This window comes from Grammomys surdaster, unplaced genomic scaffold (genome assembly GCF_004785775.1).
Source record: "Grammomys surdaster isolate TR1022 unplaced genomic scaffold, NIH_TR_1.0 211, whole genome shotgun sequence".
Taxonomy (NCBI): domain Eukaryota; kingdom Metazoa; phylum Chordata; class Mammalia; order Rodentia; family Muridae; genus Grammomys; species Grammomys surdaster.
Genome location: NW_021604656.1, coordinates 1,679,922 through 1,699,478, shown reverse-complemented (window position 1 = coordinate 1,699,478; position 19,557 = coordinate 1,679,922). Strand labels below are relative to the sequence as shown.

At 44.9% G+C, this 19,557-nt stretch overlaps 1 protein-coding gene across 6 annotated transcripts in view; it reads right to left on the bottom strand.

Annotated features, from left to right (window-relative positions):
• The window catches only part of Syk (spleen associated tyrosine kinase), a 71,726-nt gene that overhangs the window by 7,243 nt on the left and 44,926 nt on the right, over positions 1-19,557 (bottom strand). For 5 of the 6 annotated variants that reach the window (XM_028771990.1, XM_028771994.1, XM_028771991.1 and 2 more), the window contains 6 exons: positions 18,954-19,035; positions 18,424-18,455; positions 16,924-16,992; positions 9,121-9,208; positions 7,817-7,994; positions 1,541-1,750 (listed from right to left, as the gene is read on the bottom strand). In XM_028771990.1, the coding sequence (XP_028627823.1) occupies positions 1,541-1,750; positions 7,817-7,994; positions 9,121-9,208; positions 16,924-16,992; positions 18,424-18,455; positions 18,954-19,035 (659 nt within the window). The remainder of the gene's footprint in view (positions 1-1,540; positions 1,751-7,816; positions 7,995-9,120; positions 9,209-16,923; positions 16,993-18,423; positions 18,456-18,953; positions 19,036-19,557) is intronic. The other variant, XM_028771995.1, reaches the window with a different exon arrangement.

The window sequence follows — 19,557 nt, the reverse complement described above, 5'->3', positions numbered from 1 at the left end:
CAAACCAAACCAAACCAAACCAAACCAAACCAAACCAAACCAAACCAGCAGGACTTCCTGTTTAGTGGGAGACCCTTTTTTTCCTTTTTTTGGACAGGGTCTCACTATGTAGCCCTAACTAGCCTGGAATGCACCATGTAGATCAGACTGGCCTCAAACTCAGAGTGATCCACCAAACTAGGCCCTTTGGTGTTGGGATTAAAGATGTGTGCTAGCACACCTGGCTGTGTGTCAAGCAAATAAAGCAGAAAGTGATAAAGAGGGAGACACAGTGTCCTGTCCTGGCCTCTGCACGTCTGCATGGGCATGCATACCCATGCACATGTGCACACACACATATATATATACTATACACACAGGCATGCAAAAAACCACCACAGGAGGCATGGGTGTGGCAGGTAATCTTGCTGACACATGGCTGTTCCAAACTGAACACCATTCTCCCGTGGTTGGTGTGCTTCATTTTCAGACATGCTTTGAGGTGGACAAACATTCATAGAGCTACGGAGAAAGCTTTTGGTAAAGGGCTCATCCTGCAAGCGAGAGGACCCGAGTGTGATGCCCAGCGCCCATGTACAATTAAAGCCAGGCATGGTGGCCTGTGCTTGTAATCCCAAAGCTGGGGAAGTGAAATGGGTAGATTCTTGATGTTCCCTGCTCAAGCAGACTAGCTAAACTGTTGAGCTCGGGCCAGTGAGGGACCCCTGTCTCAGAGGAACCAGATGGTATTCCAGGGATGGGTGTTGCTTTAGCTTGACCTTCGACCTCCACCTGCTGCCACTGCACACATGCTCATACTCACACATGCATATTGGAAATGATAAAGAAAAGCTGTACAAAATGAGCCCTGGCTCAGAGGAATCAGGGAGTTACTCTATGTTTACAGCAGCCTTAGAGCAGCTGTGCCTGGACCACTGATAACCAGAATCAATGAACTGCCGCTGCCCCTTCAGATGCAGGCACTCAAGAGGTCAGCCAATCGGCTGAATTGTTGCGCTCCAGTGTTAATGAGAGACCTTGTATCATGAAATACGGTGGAGAGCTAATGAGATAGTTCAGTGGTTAAGAACAGGTACTGCTCTTGCAGAGGACCTGAGTTTGGTTCCCAGCACCTATGTTGGGAGGCTCACAAGCGCTGTAACTCCAGCTCCAAGACATCTGATGAGCTCTTCTAGGCTCCTCGAGCATCTGCACTCGTGTGCACACACTCACGCCAACACACACAGAAATAAAATCATTAAGCCGGAGACTGATGGAGGAAAGAGGGTGATAGCCAAATAATAACCTCTGACCTCCACGTGCACACATTCACACAGGTATACACACTCAGAGATGCACACATACACACACACACACACACACACACACACACACATACACACAGAGAGAGAGAGACAGACAGAGAGAGACAGAGAGACAGAGACAGAGACAGAGAGAGACAGAGACAGAGAGGGAGGAGGGGGAGAGAGCTTCTCCCTAGAAATCAGACCCCAGCCCGGCCCAAATGTGGGTGGTGAGGGGGTCCCGTGCTTCCCGGCACCTGTTCTGCTGCAGGTACTTGTTGAGGGGCCCCAGCTCCGCCATCTCCATCACCAGCATCCAAGACTCTGCCTCACAGATTCCGATCATGCGCACAATGTAGGGGTTGTCCAGCTGCTGCATGACGTTCGCCTCTGCCAGCAGCTCATCCTTCAGAGCCGGGTCGTTGGCCTCGTTCTTCAGGATTTTCACTGCCACTGTCTTCACAACTCTGTAACACAGATTGTCACTTGTGAGAAACTTTCCAAACTGCCTAGAAGTTCTCTTCTCTGTGGCCACAGTGGAGCAGGGGTGGGCGGAGGGGAATGATGCTAACACATGTGCTGTCCAATGAGAATCTTTTAAAGCCATTCAGAAAAACAACAACAACAATAAAAAACAAAACAATAAAAAAAACAGTCACAGGCTGGGGAGACAGCCCAGTGTATAAAGTGCTTGCATGCAAGAGTGAGGACCAGAGTTCAGATCCCCAGAACCCACAGGAAGCTGGATACAATAGCGTATGTCTATAATCCCAGCACTTCTAGGAAAAGATGAGAGAGGCAGAGAAGGGAGAGTCTATGGATTCTGTGGAGTTAGCATTGAACCCCTAGAGACAATTTGAAACAAGGTGAAAGATAAGAAGTGACATCCAAGGTTGTCACATACATGGACACACACACACACACACACATGTCTAAATAAATGTCTAAACTATTTTTCTCCTTCTTGTGAAAATTTTATCACAGTTGTAAATTTTCAAATCACACATAGCTAATGTTTGTTCTTTCATTTAAACCACAGTTTGCTAGAATACTTTCAAGCGTTCAGCACGATCCATGTGATACTTTTTGTGAGAGAATGAAAGAGATCTGTATTTCCAAACCACGCTGAGGCTTGCTTAAAAGTAACAAAGCCTAGTAGGAGAGAAGTGTTTCTTTCCCTTTAACAACACGTGTGCTTCAGGCTGGGCATGGTGGTGCTCACCTGTGAACCCCAGTCCCCCAGAGGTGGAGACAAGAGGATCATTAGTTTAAGGTCGTCTTTAACCTCCTCTGACTATAACACCTGCTATGTCCATCTGATCAGCTATGCCTTTTGCAACAAAGAAGCAAGACCAGCTTCAACTGCTGGTGCTCCCCCATATAAGGAAGAGGTGGAGATGGTCACTGGACTGTCACCCGGATTCTTGGAACTCCCTCTGGCACCCCCAGACAATCATCTGTATGAGACTCTGTCCTAACTGAACATAGACGCATGGTCTTGGGAGGTGCTGGAGCATACGACTGTGAAAGTTAACAGGAGTCTGAGAGGGGTTGTCTAGGGGACCCTACATCCTGTAGAGGCTACCACTGACACTGAGGCCAGACTCCTCAGTGGTACAGCTCCTATAAGTAACACCCCCTACCCCACCCCCCACCCCCCACCCCCGCACAAATGCTCTGACGTGAGCCCAGTCACTGGTTCCCCAAATTGGACTTCAGGGATTGTTCTCTGGTTTGTGGTTGGTGCTCTGTATGAAGGAGTAGATATTCATGTAGTGGGATATTTTTATTAGGAAGGAGGCTAGCAATCATGGGGGAGGATGGATGGTTCAAGAACAGTCTTAGGTAACAGTTTATATCTAAAGGTTAGTATTGGGTAAAAATCCTAATTGTGTGGGCATCTTGTTAATTGAGCATTTCCAAATATATAAATCTATTGGATAACTATTAAGCTTTAAGAGTCTCATTTCTACGAGGTACATGGGCATAGCGGGAATGGTCTGAGCTCAGCTGAACATTGCGGGGGCAGCGTGGTGAATTGGCAGAGCCACCCACCATGATGGCATCTCGTGGGTGCCAGGGCTGGTGTTTCTAGATAGTCAGAGCAGGGGTCCAGAGCCAGAGCAGCGGGGAAATGGGACTGCCCAGGAACTAGCCAGTTCGGGCACCATTTTCTAAATATCTCCCATTATATATTCATGTCTCCTAGAAAAAGCTTTTGCAGTGCGAGTCTCCCAATCTACTGTTTATAACTGGGGGCTTTTCCACCATAGTCCAGAATAATAACTGAGATTTATTCTTTATGAACAAATGCCTGGGCCATAAGCTTGGGTTTGTTCCTACTATCTTGTAACTCAATTATTCTGTTTAATCTAGTCTAAGTCTGCCATGAGGCTAGTTACCTCTCCTCGGTTTCATGTGACTATCTTCCCCAGAGTTTGGAGGGACTCTCTTCCTACACCTGCCTCTATCCCAGAGTTCCTCTTCCCCTATTGGAACTCTCACCTCCTATTTACTGCCTCAGCTAAGGGCCATCAGCTTTTATTGACAGGTAGTGTTTTTATACGGCACACAAGGGACTCTCTCTACACCCGTTCTTTTATAGACAGAGGAACTATGCCCCACTACCTGTGAACAAGGGTAGTGGACAGCAATGGAGAATAATCTTAGTTGAGGAAAGCCCCTGAATTATGAAATAGTAAAACAGCTTCAATAAAATTCACCAGTTGTGACATACGTACAGCTTGCTGCAATGTCACGTGATTTACCGGCTAAGTTATGTCTATATCCATAAAGGAATACAAAGTTCCTTTATGATATTGAAAATGAGCTTCTGGGCTCAGAATTTAAAAAAAAAAAAAACATTGTTTTACATTTTTCTTTTGGAGACAGTGTCTTATGTAATCTACTGTGGCTTTAAACTTGCTATATAGTAGCAAATTATTTAAACTTCTGATCCTCCTATCTCTATCTCTGGGGTGCTGGGGATCACAAGTGTGTACCCAACATGCCCCATTTGAAGCACACACACTGTTCAAGCTCAGAGTGAAAGAGAAAGAAACACTCCCTCCCTCCCACTGGGTTTTGTTACTTTTAGGCAAGCCTCAATGTGTTTAGAAAATATAGATTTTTTTTCATTCTCTCACAAAAACCATCACATCGATCGTGCTGAACTCTTGAAAGCATTCTAAAAAACCGTGGCTCAGATGAAAGAACAAACATTAACTATGTATGCTTTGAAAAATTACCTGTGATAAAATTTCCACAAGCATGAGAAGTTGTTTCTCTTGTTGAACCTTCAAACCGGGAATAAAAACAGAACTAATCAGGAAAGAGGCCATGAGGGCCTGGGTAGGTGAAAGTACACCCTGACAAGCTTAACGGCCAGAGTTTGACCCCTAAACCACCAAACACACACACACACACACACACACACACACACACACACACACGCCTAACAAATAGACTAGGTCAAATAACAGAATAAATGGGACACACACACAGGAAATTACACACAGCTATTGTGGTGATCTAGAATGCAGCCTGTGGTCTGACAGGAGAATTTAGATATTATCGGCGCCCCACAAGCCTCTCTGGATCCTCCTGGGAACATAAGAGGTTCCATTCTGTCATCCCTAGCCACCTACTTTGGCTTTCATAGTTGGGTCTATCATTACATCTGGGGTGTGAGGCAGAGATCTAAATGAAGAAGTTAAAAAAAGGTCTCTTGATTCCTCTAAACATTTAAAAATGAAAATAACCATGTCTTCTAGAAAAACAGAAGAGAAAGAAGATGCCCCATTAATTCTGAGAGATCATCATTGTTCCAATTCCTGAATTGTTTATGAGGACCCAGGAAGAGACTATGAAACTCCCATCTTCCAAGCATTCTGCTCTTTTACAGGTAAGAGAGTCAGGCTCCACTATGGGAACTGTAAGAAAGCAATTGACTGATAGCCTCACATGGTGGTTTGAAAGAGAGAAGCCTCTGTAGGCTTGTATATAGAAGGCTTGGACCCTAGTTTGACAGAACTGTTTTGAGAATGATTAGGAGGTGTGTCCTTGTTGGAAGAGGCCTGTGACTGGAAGCTTTGAGATTTCTTGCTCTTTGCCTCCAACTTGCAAATAAGATATAAACTCAGCTGCTGCTCCAATGCTATGTCTTCCTGATGCCACGATGCTCATGGACTCACCCTCTGAAACTAAACAAGCCCCCAGTTAAATGCTTTCTTTTTTACATTCCCTTGGGCATGGTGTCTCTTCACAGCAATAAAACAGTAATTAGGACACTTCATGAGCACAGATATGAAATATTCATGGGTTATATATTCAATTGTTTATGGAAAGAGATATACTGGGCAAAAGGCTAGGGGAGTTTACCCCAAGATGGAGGGTCATGTTTAAGATCTGAAATCTAATGGCTGTAATTCATCACGGAATCACAGTAAAGAAAAAGAAGCACAGAATGAGCTTAGTGGAGTGGGGAGAGTCTTCACCAAAATCCAGCATAGATGCAGGATTAAAGAACTCACAGAGATGTCAGAGCAAAATGGCATGTCTTCAGTCTCAGACAGCAGCCATCGTGTTCAGATATAAACCATACCCAAGGAAATGCCGGGTCTTCTCTATCTGTAACCAGGCATAAGGCTCCTGGCAGTTATAAAACCCTACTCTACAACTCCTAGATAATGCACTAAGATGAGGATGAATACTCCAAGGATAAAGATTGGACATGGTTTTCTTTGAAGAGTCTCATTATTGGACTGAGGAGGCAGCTCAATCTGTAAAGGGCTTGCTATGAAATCATGAGGACTGGAGTTTGGGCCCCAAGACCCCAGCTTGTAAAAAGATGTTTGTGGTACACAGTTATAATCGCAGCATCAGGGAGGCAGAGACAGGTGGATCCCTGTGGTTCTTTGGCCAGTTTCCATAGCCTAATTTGTAGCCCAGTGAGAGACACTGCCTCAAAAATGAGAGTGGATGGGTCCTGAGGAATTATTATTATTATTATTATCATTAATTAATTATTGTTTCTAAGTGTATTTGTACCTACACAAAACCATACTCACAACCCACATATACTTGTGAACACACCTGAACACATACACTTATACCAACAAACACACACTTGTATACACACATACACACACACACACCCCATAGATCTGGCATTCATAAGTGACACATTTCTGTATTAAAGAATAGCTAGGTAAACTGCTACTGGTCACAAATGAATGTAGCAGTGTTGTCAGTTGTCACATCTCTGTGTAAAATCAGTTTTAGTTCAGATATAAGATCAAGACATGGAAAATGCTACACGATGTCACACGTTACCATCAAACTACTTAGAGTACCAAAAACACTTAGTATTTACATACAAAACACCTGAGAATGCATGACTAAGACTTGACACAGAAAGCTAAACAAGTCTGCTGAGAGAAATCTGAAAGACAGTCAAGAATGAGATCCAGGAGGGAATGGGCTGAGTGTACAAACAGAAAGACTCAATGGTAAAAAGACAGTGCTTTGTCTCACAACAGTCTTGGTAGAACCTAGTTCTCAGCTCTCTAAATTCTACAGTTGAAATTGTATATAAATTCATGTTAACTAACCATATTGATTCATATTAATTAATCAAGAAATTAAAATACAATAAACTAAAGCAAATCGTGAAAGGTTATGTCTAGATACCTAAAAAAAGCAATATTTAGATTTTCAAAAGATTTATATTTAATGATGTATCTAAGTGTGTGTCTGTGTGTGAGTATATGCCTATTGAGTGCAGTACCCTCAGAGTCCAGAAGAGGGGAGCAGAACTCTTGGAAGTGGAGTTACAGGCAGCTGCGAACCATCTGATGTGAGTGCTGGGAGCTGAACTTGGGTCCTCTGGAAAGCAATATGTCCTATTAACCCCTGAGCCATCTCTCTATCCCTTAATATTCAGCTTTAAATGTGACTGTGATTCACATGCATATATTTAAACTGAGCATCATGACCTCAACGTGTGTGCACAGAAGGTGAGGAACCTGAAACAAAAAAATTCACACACATATAAAGACCCAATAAATGCCTACACCAAGGTTCGTCACAGAATAGTTGTGTTCTGGAGGTATAGTATGTTTTTATTATCTTATGAATTTGCCTACTTCTATTTAGCTATTTTCCATATTATACTAGGAACTAAAACAAACATTTCATTACTGTCACCACAGTTAGCATATACAAAGGATGCTTTTATTATAAATGAGTCAGAAATGAAGGCTACAAGATGTCTCAGTTGGTGCCTGCACGTGTGTGTGTGTGTGTGTGTGTGTGTGTGTGTGTGTGTGTGTGCGCGCGCGCGCACAAACACTACAGAAAATAAATTAGGAATTAGTGTCTCAGAAATGAATAAATACAATGCCAGTGCAAAAGTCCTTAGGCATGCACTTGATCGTCAATGTCTGGGATTAATGAACATCCTAGGTGAGAAGGTTCCAGAATGCACTCTCGCACTGAGGATGACTGCAGTGTAATGGAACAACGGTGCTTACTTTTTCATTTGGTAGTATCCCTTTTTCACAGTCCCGAAGTTACCAGAGCCCAGTTCGTTGTCCTCCAGGGTCAGCAGGTTTCTGTCCAGGTAGACTTCTTTGGGTCTGATCTCTTCAGGGTCAGCATAAGGGCTCTCATACACCTCTGTGTCCATGGGCAGGGCTTCTCTCTGAAGGCCTGAAATGTAGTCAGGGAACAGATGACTCCGGTCTGGAGTTCTGTAAAATAGTACCCCTTGCCACCCTGCCCTCCACTCCTTCGGTCTTATGGGACAGTTGCATGCAGCCAAGAAGTGAAGCAAGGGAAGAGACAAGATGGGTCTTCTACACCAGTGGTAATGGTGGATAAAACCTCCCTGAGGCTTTAAGACAGCTGTGCCAGTCTCCTATTGAGAGGTGCCACCAGTGATAAGATGCTCCTTGTTGGCTTTTTATAACTGAACCAACAGAGCTCAAGACAGGTGATGCATGGGCTTTCCAAGGCTTTGAAAAGCCAACGCGCTTTATCTCTGAGATGCTAAGGATGGAGTTCCACCACTCTGAGGCTCACATGAGAAAGGCCATGAACTCAACACATAGCCAGCAATGATGCTGACGATGTGTGTAACACCATGCCTGGCTTCTGCAGGGCTGGGGATGAAACCCTGGGCTCTGTGCATGCTGGGCAAGCGCCCTATGTGAGCCATACCTCCAGCTACAACGTATAAATTAAATGAGAGAAAACTGACTCTTGTTGCTTTAAGCCTTTGTTTGGAGGCGATTGATAGCATAAACAAACCCAAGATTATTAATAAAAAGATAAGATGCAGATACTCATGGACCCAAGAAAGGCACCCAAAAGACCCGTTTCTGGGAACAAGTCAACTGTGTCCTCCTGCACTGTGTTCCCTGTGATCTCCCAGTCACCGCAGCTCCCTGAACAAATCTAGAAGATCCTGTGAGTTGTACCTACTGTCAAAACCACCCAGAGGTCATCATCAGCCTTTGGCAATATGCTCTTCCAAGAAAGGCAACCGGATTCCACGGAACATGACAGACACGCAGCATGATGCTTCCAATGCTAACAACTTGGGGGTTTTTGCTTGTTTGCTTGCATGTTTGCTTGTTTAAATTGTAAAAGACCATTTTTACTAGACAGGACTGCTTGCTTTATGGATAGGTGATATCTTCTGTCTGAGTCTGGATATCACCACTGTTTAGGGCAAGTTTGGAATGGCACTAGGAATTTGTAAGCCGCCTCTACACACTGGCAAGCATCTGTGCACCCTGCTTGAATGTTTATTGAATAAATGTGCATCTCTCACCTCTGTCTGGGCCCCAGGGCCCTCCCGTTGGCTCATAGGGGTTGAAGGACACAGTACTCTCTGGACGGCTCCCTTGGGGTGGGGCAGGCTGAAGCACACAGGTGAGAAGATGTTATTTTCTACCGGATGCTACTATTTTCAAGTGTTCACAGGTAACTTATGCCAAGAAGACAGAGGATTAAGAAGAGGTCAGAAAGGCTCATCTCACTCTTCAGGCAACTGTTTGGACCTGAGAAGGCTAGACAGGCTCATGGCTTACAACTCCCACCCCTGACATGGCCTTAGAGAGGGAGGGAGAGCATCTGTTCTGTCCATCCCAGGAGAACTTCCTTCCAGTTATGTGCCCTTTGTACCTCACAGAAGATGGCAGGACCTCGCAAGCTTGCTCCCCTGGGTTCATTTCTGCTTTCAACTTGCCCTTCATCGTCTGATGTCATGTGGAAGTTATTTAAAAAGTTAAGTCAAACCATGTCCATCTGTTTTGCCTTCCATATAGATTTAGATGCAAGGCAACTGCTACCACAAGGTAGCCCAGGACAACTAGCTGCAAGTCCCAAAGAGGAAGGCTGCATCCTGCTGCATCCTGACCCTGTGCTCTGCAGTCATTATTGTGATAAGGACCATGATCATGCCAGCAGGCACATGCACTGTCAAAGAGACATTCTCTCTGCATTCCTGAAGGAAGAGAACTCTTCTGTTTTTTACTGTGGCTGGCCACTAAGGCCCACAAGCTGTCACCACAGATGCTTCTCAATTGGTATCAATTTGCTTCATGAAGTAGGCAGAGAGGACAAATCTCCTTATAGTTTTAAGGATTTTCTATTTGAAACATTTTTTTTCTTTTTTTTTTCCCTGACCCATCTTTACTCACAAATTAAAGCACGGTGGTGGCTATTAAAACCGTCTCACAGGCAAACCACTGCCCAGCTCCGACCGGTCTCTCCTCCCATTTCTGTCTTGTCTTGAGTATCTACTTACCTTATCAGCATCCACACATTGCCATGAAGTAGAGAGATAATGCCAGATTTAAGGAGAAGTGTAAAGAAACAAGAGACAACCAACTAACATTACACAGTCACTATCTTGAAGCACACATCAAGATCCCACCTGCCTCACTGACATGACAATCCCACCCATCAACACTTAGCAGCCAGGTCGCACTTGATCATCACGACTCGCTGGCTTCAGGTGTTTACCATGAGTTAGAGGCTGGCAATGCTCATGGAAAAGGCCTCTTTCAGCAAAGCCAAAGGACATCCTGTCTCAGATGTCACGGGACCCATATTCTTATGGTCTCTCTCAACACTCCTGTAAGGACCATGTGATAGAACTAACCATGGCAACAGAGCAGAAGCTATGTGGATTTAGGCATTAAATCAAAGCTCAGTAGCTGTGCCACACTGGTAATGGATGCTAGGGAGAAACACACAACACAGACACGTGAAAGGATGAAGGATGGACGCATAGGTAGGTGAATGGGTGGTGTATGTACAGACAGATCCATAGATGGATGTATGGGTATGTGGACAGGTATGTGGATGGATGGATAAATGGATGGCTGAGTGGATAGATAGATAAATGGATGGATGGTTGAATGGATGAGTTGGTGGATGGACAGATGGATGCATGGGTGGATAGATGGGTAGATGGTTGAACAGATCGATTGACGAAAGTAACCTTTCAGAAGACGGAGACGTGAAATATAAACTTACATGGTTTACAATGAATTCTCTCTTTAGTCTTTGAACTCAGGAAGGAAACTAAGTAGAGATAATCTCTTGTAAATGACCCTCTTAAACATTTACACAGGACTACAGTCAAGTTTGGTGTTGATTGGATGCCCTGCCCAAGAAGAGTTCCTCTAGTTTATACTTGATCATTGCTACCATTACCTAGCTAGTCTTCAGATGTCTCTGGGTTAGCGTGACTACCATGTTAAGTCTTTCCATTTTTCTCTGTCCACAAGAAAGTTCTGAGATCCCCAAGACAATCTCTGGCCCATCATGGAGTTAAAGGATACCCCAGGATAGGGAAGACAGGCATAACCCTTCTTGTGGCTACAAGAGCGCCTGCCCTCTGCCACTCAGAGCCCCAATCAGGGCCTTCATGCAGTCTCTCTGGAATGTTCTCCAGAGCAAGGGCACTTCAAAAGGCTTGCTATAATAAACCAGTACTCACAATTTCCTAACAAAACCTCTTGGAATAATTTTAAAGCAGTGTTGAAGGTCTTAGGAAATAAATTTGTAAAAATGGCAGTATATCGAAAGCACACAGAGATCAGTGGCGTGGGGCCCTGAGCATCCAAGCTCCTGGATGGAGTTCACACCCAGGTAGACAAGTGCTACCCCTATGTCTAGCTGACAGACAAAGAAAAAGACTGGGCATCTCCTTTGGGAACCAGGATTCTTCTTTAAGTGGATGTGGCTCAGGGCTTCATTCCCATGCTGCCCGACAGAAAGCACCCTAGGAGATGGAGCATTTAAGATCCAGACAGAACCCCTGAGACCCAAGAGATACATGACCTTTCTCATTGGGATGCCTCAGCCCTAGGACCCACCACCTCCTGTCTCATGCACAGGCAGAGGCCTAGGGGACCGGGACAATAATGTCACCTCGCTTGAGTGTCCTGTGGAAGGAAGGGGTGGTTTTGCACTGTGACAGTTACCAGAGCAGCAGTTTGCTGCTTTATGGTGTAGAGGAAGATACAAGGCCCCCGCTTCCAGCTTTCCCACAGTACTTGGGAACAGGCCCTGGCTGGGTCCACTGTCACCACTAAAAGCTGTGGAAGCAAAGACTCAGTTGAAAGATGAACGGAGGGAAATGTCAGCTGTAGTGAGAAGCATTACTGGTAGATAGCGCTGGCCTCCGCCATCGGTCTCTCTACTTTGTACGTGGTGGTCTGCCCCTTCCCTGGCATCCTCTGTTCTGCACTGAGAACAGAGCTATAAAGGAAGTGCTGACAGCTTCACACTTAACTTTCCACCTATGCACAACTTCTAGTTGTCTCTAGATGGCGCCAGGTATCCAACCTTGGGAAGATAACTTTCAAGTTTGAACTACTCTGTCACAATATATTAAAAGTGGTGATGCATTAGACACCCTTGTGTGTGTGCATGCATGATAGTATGTGTGCGTGCATGTGTGTGTGTGTGTGTGTGTGTGTGTGTGTGGCTGAGCAGTTACCTGTGTGCACTTGCCTGTGGAAGACAGAGGTCTACCTAGGGTGTTGTTCTTCACGACCTATCCACCCTAGTTTTCCACACAGGTCTCCACTGGCTGGCTGGCTGGTCAGTAGGCCCCAGGGACTTGCCTGTCTCTGTCTCTCTAGCCCTGTGATTACCAGAACTCTCCAGCACACCCTCTGTCCTGTGGAGATGGTGGCCTCTGCCCTGTGTCCTGCTTCCAAAGCCTTGCCTTTTGGTTCCTGGACCTCGGCTTTCTTTCCCAGCTTCCTGCAAGTATTTACAAATGTGGCAACGGTGGAAGTATGGATGGAAACACTCCCCAGAGGCCAGAAGCCAGAGGCTCCAGGACACTGGCTGAAATCAGCCGGCTACAGTTTCTAGTCTCTGAAGAAGCACAGGCAGTATGATGAGAGCAGACTCTGTCAGAAGGAGGGTCGTGGTCATGCTTGCCTAAAGATGAGCTGTATAATTATTCTCTTATCCCACAGCAAAGATCTAAAACCTGGCCTCTTCTCCTCTTCCTCTTTCTCTTCCTCCTCCTCCTCCTTTTCCTCATCTTCTTCCTCCTCTTCTTCTTCTTCTTCTCCCTCTTCCTCTTCTTCTTCTTCCTCTTCCTCCTCCTCCTCTTTCTTTTAAATTATTTTATTTATACTGTTGCTCTCTCTTCAGACACACCAGAAGAGGGCATCAGATCCCATTACAGATGGTTGTGAGCCACCATGTGGTTGCTGGGAATTGAACTCAGGGCCTATGGAAGAGCAGTCAGGGTTCTTAACCACTAAGCCATCCCTCTAGCCCAACCTGGACCATTACACTTTCTCAAAATCCCAGCCATCAAAGTTTACATAGAATGAAACATGAAATCAGGCTTTAACAAATCCCAGGGGTGTGTTTTCCATTTAGCGGTCTTAGGGAGGGCGTGTACAGCTGGGAAAACTCCTTCAGTCTTCATGCCCATGGCTACGGACACAGGTAACCAATCCAGCAGAAATGCTAGGACTCACAACAGCAGTGATTTTAAATGCCACAGGTACTCTTACACCTTAGCTAAGTGTAATTAGACTGGAAGAAGATAAAACACATTACCCTTATCTAAAGTTAAATTTCACCTGTCTTGGGGCTGGAGAGAAAGCTCAGCGGTTAAGATTATGTACTGATTTTTCTCTATTTGCAGAGAACCCAAGTTTGGTTCCCAGCACCCACAGGGGTGTGTGGGTTGCTTACAGCCAGTTGTGACTCTGTCTCCAGAAAATCCAATGTTCTTTCTTGGTCTCTGAAGGTACCTACCTTCACACATGTAACATACACTGCACAGACACACATGTGCATGTCTGAATAATAATTTATGTCAAACATGTACTTGATGAGGGCTGGGGAGAAGGCTCAGCAGTTAAGAGCATTGACTGCTCTTCCAGGTGACCTGGGTTCAATTCCCAGCATCCACATGGCAGTTCACAGCTTTAACTCCAAGATCTGACACCCTCACACAGGTACACAGGCAGGCAAAACACCAGTGCACATAAGATAAAAAGAAATACATTATTTCAAAAAAAAATGTACTTGACTTTCCAAGTATTTTTCTCCTCCTGGTGTTAGGAACTAAATCCAGGGCCTTATGGTTGTTAGATAAATACTCTGTAACTGAGCCAAATCCTCACCCTGGTTTCATTTCTCTTTCTAATGAAAAATTTAAATTGATAATCTTAAAATCAAAGCACACTTTTCATTAACGCTCCAAATGCTAAAGCTAATTCAAATGCTTGTCGACTGGGCTTTGTCGATGTTGGCTTTTCTAAAATGTACACATGGTGTGTGTGTGTGTGTGTGTGTGTGTGTGTGTGTGTGTGCATGTATGTGTGATTGCATTTGTGTACATTCAGGAGCCAGAGGCTGATGTCAGATATCTTTTTCAACATCTTCTCCACTTTGTGTTTTGAGGCAAGGTCTCTCACTGAATCTGGAACTTGCCTCTTTGATGAGACTGACTGGCTGAGGGACCCTCCTGTCTTGTCTCCTCAGCACTGTGATGGCACTGTGTACCACTGTGCCTAGCTTCTTACTTGGGTGCCAGGGATCTGAACTCAGGAGCTCGCACTTGGGTGGCTGGCACTTTACCAACCGGGCTATCTCTCCCAGCTGCAGTGTTGGCTTTTGCTATGGCATCTGGCTCTCCTGGGTGGTCATTACTGAATCACATGGAAAGCTCAGAATGAGGCAGTTCCTGCTGCTTGAGAAGGAGCTCTGTGGAGACGGAGTAGGTGACTGACATCATGAGGATGATCCCACATGGGCCTGACTCAGTCAGCTGAGCATCCTTAGATAAAAGTTTAGACTTTCTGAGGAAAAGGGAAACGGGAAAGGGAAGCTCACCCCTACCACATGGCAGCTTTAGCAATGCCACTGGATCCCCTCCACTTGACAGTCTACCCCATGGACACTGCACTCGCTTAGCTGGTCTGTGTAAACTCTGTAAGTCCTTGCAATAAATCTGTGTGGAAGCTGTATGCGGGTAGTACATTTGCCATGTGTAAGCAGCAATATATGTGTATGCAAATATACATTTCATGCAGATATGTGCATATATGCTACATATTCAGTACATATGCAATTCAAATATCATACACGACTATGTACACATGGGCACAGATATTTCCATGTATGTGTGTGTATACATACGTGTGTATACATGCGTGTGTCATACATGTTTATGTGTGCTCATGCACATACAGCATCTCTGGTTGATCCGTCTCTGGTGGAACCCAAGAGATGAATGTGAGATGCCAGGATGAAGTTGCTCCTTGCTAGGACTGTGCAGAGCCGAGGGCTGTGAGTTAGCAATAAGCCTCAGGTTAGGGCAAGTAGAATGACTGGGTGTTGTCGGAAGCTCACGAGGAGTCAGTTGAGGAAGGAGAGACTCGAGGCTTGCTGTGCCCCGCAGTGTCCTGTGAGGCTTGATAAGTGTGCTGTCACATTCTATGGAGTCTGAGTGTAACCGCAACCCCCAGTGCTGCGGTTGCTGTCCTGAGTGGACACCACTGAAAAGCTCCCTTCGTCAGGCAGGTTTAAGTACCTTAACCTATGAGGTACGTGCTACCTGGCTCCCACAGGGCTTGCTGGGCATGAGCTGCCCCAGTCACATGGGGCCCTCGGCAAGGAGAGTGTGTCAGGCTGGGACCAAGGCTCAGGCGGCTGCAGAAGATTCTCCAACATTCTCTATCACTGACTGAGCTTAACACAACATGGTGTCCTTCTGGTTCAAGCATCATGTTCCTCTCTCTTCTATGCTCTGGCCAACAGGATTAGGACCCTCTAGTGAGTGGTCATTAGAGCGAATAATTACTGAGTAAAATTCATGGGCATCTATGTTTTTGTTTCTAATAAACAACTTAATATTCAACTCTGTTTGCACTGGCTTAATCATATGCCCACACATTTGGAAAAACATTGATATAAAATTAAAACAATTGTTAATAAAGTTAGTCTTTGCCTAAAGATGATAAAAATAGATATGAAAGAGCAACCTATACATATTATATACACATATATGTGTATGTAATACACATTATATACACATCTTTGTATATAATACACATTACATACACATATATATGTATAATACACATTATATATGTATATATGCACATATATAATACACATTATATGTATGTGTATATATGCACATCTGTGTATATACATACATATACACATACAGGTGTGTGTGTGTGTGTGTGCACACACGTGTATGTGTGTGCTTGTATATGTAATTCACTATAAACAAGTCAATACAAAGGTCAGGTTAGGACTTCTAATTCCAGAACTTGGGAGGTTGAGGTAAGTTCAAAGACAGCCTTAGCTACAGAATAAAATCCTATCTTACAAACCAAAAATAAAAACAAACAAACAAAGAAGAACCAGGGGCTGGGACACAGCTCAGTGATAAAGCACTTGAGTTTGATTCCTAAACTCTAAAAAAAAAAAAATCTATGCAAGAGTCAAGGCACACACACGGGATCAGAGGACAACTCCCAGGAGTCGGCTCTGGTGTTTTTCTCCTTCCACCATGTGAGGTCCAGGGATCAAACTCAGGTTGTCAGGCTTAATGACAACTGCCTTTGGCCTCTGAGCCGTCTTCCCATTCAGGTCTTCTTTTTACTGTCCCTCAAAATGCAGTCATGTAACAAAATGCAGAAATGAACCTGATGTCTCAGGGGGACAGAGCACCCCTGGAGACCTCCGTTCCCTCCATTGTGAAGAACTTAATGTAGCAGAAGCCCTAACGCTGCAGCACATGACTCTGGACGATGAAGGTGAGCTGAGTGTGCAAAGACTGTCTGGTATGAGAACCAGCAGGCAGGGCTCCCTGAAGTGACTGAAGGTATGTGTTGTAAAGAACAAACAACATGGACAGGCTATGCCGTGGCAGTGATGGAGAAGCCACAAGCAAAGCACGCACGCACTGTGCAGGAGCTGTGAGGGTCAGCGGGTGTGCATGGAGCTGGGCAGGTGGGAGGCATGGAGGCAGAGCTGCATTGGGTACAGGATGGCCAGCCAAGCATGAGCTGCAGGGGGTCTATCCTACCACTTAGTCAGGGACAGCAAACAGGGGACCCCTTAGCACCTTTTTGTGGCCAGGCTTTGGGAAGGAGTAGGATTTGATTCTTGAGATTATTCCACCCGGTGACCAACTCTAGAAACCACAACAGCAGAGAGAGGAATAGAGCGTTTAGTTTCAGAAAAACACATGCGGGATATTGTTCATCATGACTTGCTACCTGGCTTTGATTCTGCAAATGCACTGCCCCCTCCCTAAACCTGCCCCAGGGACATTTTCCTGTGTGCAAGTCTGGATCATTGGAGATGTTTCCAGAAGAGTCTATCATTCTGGCCGAGAGGTCTAGAATAGTTAATAAATACTTTCCGCTGAAGGCTACAAAATTAAAGCTGAGACATGAGGCAGCCATGTTATATATGGAAATCTTGTGTCTTGAGCTCAACAAGAGACTCTAGTCACTGACTGTTCAGTGCTGTCACTGTTCAGTGACATTGGCTGCAACATGATATCGTCATCTACAAAATCCTGGGACATATGCAGCCCTCAGGCCACAAATTGGTCACTGATCTGTCTCAAGGGCACAGAATGATAACCACCAGGTGAGGCCCCCAGGGGGCACTGTGTTTCAGAGGACCCTCAAGCTCACTGGTGTGTTAGCCAATTCAAGGGCTCTCGGTTTGGTAAAAAGTGCTAACCCTAGAATGAACAGTTTCAGTAGCAAGTGGTCAACAGCCCCCATTGGAGACAGAACATGCGTTTGGCCTTTGGTAGATTTTGTTTTCTAGCAGGTAGCGGGATAGAAGTGAGGAATTATTCCCTGGTCGTGCTGATGGGCTGGGATGTGCACACTGACGGCCCTAAGATATGAGAAGAGATACTCTTGTGAAGTAACAACCTAAGTACCAGCTCCTACATCCCAGATGGAGAAGGGACTTGAGGTTCTTCTCTCTTTTCAGGCATGACAAAGAAAGGGCTAACCCAACACAGGGACATCTGGCTACGTTCTTATCTAGTGACGTGGATGGAATGTGCATTCTAGCCAAGATTCTTTCCTTCTCTGGACCTTTCTCTTGAAATCTTACCAAGTGTTCCCTCCCTCCCTCCCCTAATCATTAGACAAACCAATTTAGGTCAAGTCTCTAGTAGTAAGGTGTCAATTGGTTTGGCCAAAGGAGTTGGATAGCCAACCTCAAAGGAGATACCTATCTGCTGGTCGTGTTGTACTGATATGCATGTTGGCAGGCCTGTGGATGGCACACTCAAGTTCACACAGACAACTCAAGGCTGAACTTGAATGATATATTCTCCTTTTCTTCATCTGACCAGTGGCTTTTCTGATCTCCTAGTGGGTTTCTCACTCTGTATACTTCTAGAGAATGAAGAGAAAATAAACGGCCAAGAAACCATGAAAACACGCCTAGCTTAGCAGTGCCCACAGGCTGATGGCTTCCCAGATTCACTAGATTCCAGGTCTTCAAGACATGTCCTGTGCTGACTAAAACTTGATCTTTTCATGTGTCCAGACACAGCTGCTTCCCCAGCAGAGACACTTACAACAATACTTACCACAGGATGGGCATTTGAATTTCCTGGATGACCTGTAAGAGGAAAATGCTTTGGTTATAGTTCAATTACCGCTGTGTTTGTACAAACCACCTACCAACTTGTCAGATCTATCAGTATGACTGGAACATACTGGGGAGACTAAACTCTCCGTATCTGTATTTTTCTCTTTTACTGATTTTTTCACACATTCAATTAAGTAAGCTTTTCTCTTTGAGACAGGGTCTGACAGTGGTCTTGAACTCACAGATTCCCTACTCTGCCTTCTTAATGCTGAGACTGAAGACATGTGCTACCATCCTGGTGACACATGCAACTAAAATCCACTATTTTTTTTTTGTTTTTGTTTGTTTGTTTGTTTTTGTTATGATTATCTTGCAGCTAACGATTCCAAGAATTGGAGTGACATCAAGTTTAATCACGTGGTAAAATCGAAGCCTTGTCTTGCATGAGTTGGGATTAGGCAAATCTGACAGCAGGTTGATGATGACCAGTTCCCCCAAACCACACCCTCTTCTGTGCCAATCACTCACCCATCTGTGCGCCAATCTTTTGACATGGTACCGTGAGGACTCTTAATAACCCATCTGGTTTGTAAGAGTAATGCTCCACTAGCTGGAAGAGAAACAAGTAAGAAAACAGTTAAGAGGGAGAGGAGGGGAGACAGCAGGATAAGTCACAGTCTACACAGGTTTTAAAACTATCTAATCCTCTGATAGTCTCTTCCACAGGGTACTTGGGGGGTGGGCCTAGGATGTCCTTGGGTAGAGTCAACGAACTTTTCAGCCTTGAAGCAGCTGGTCACATGCATAGTCAAGAGTGGAGAGTGAATGAAAGCAGGCGTGCTTACTGCTTAGTGAGCACTCTCTGCTCTTTATACAGACCAGAACTCAAGCCTAGGGAATGGTGTCACCAATGGTCCTTCCCACGCCAATTAATGTAACCAAACCACTCCCCATGGATATGCTCACTCTCTCATCTACACAATCCTTCATCGAGAGTCTCCTCAGGTGATTTGGATGGTGTCAAAGTAACAATTAAAATTAACCGTCACACAGCCAGACAGTGATACATTAGGGATTTGAGGTCTCCACACCTAGACCTTTATTGACTTTTGTTTGTTTGTTTGTTTGTTTG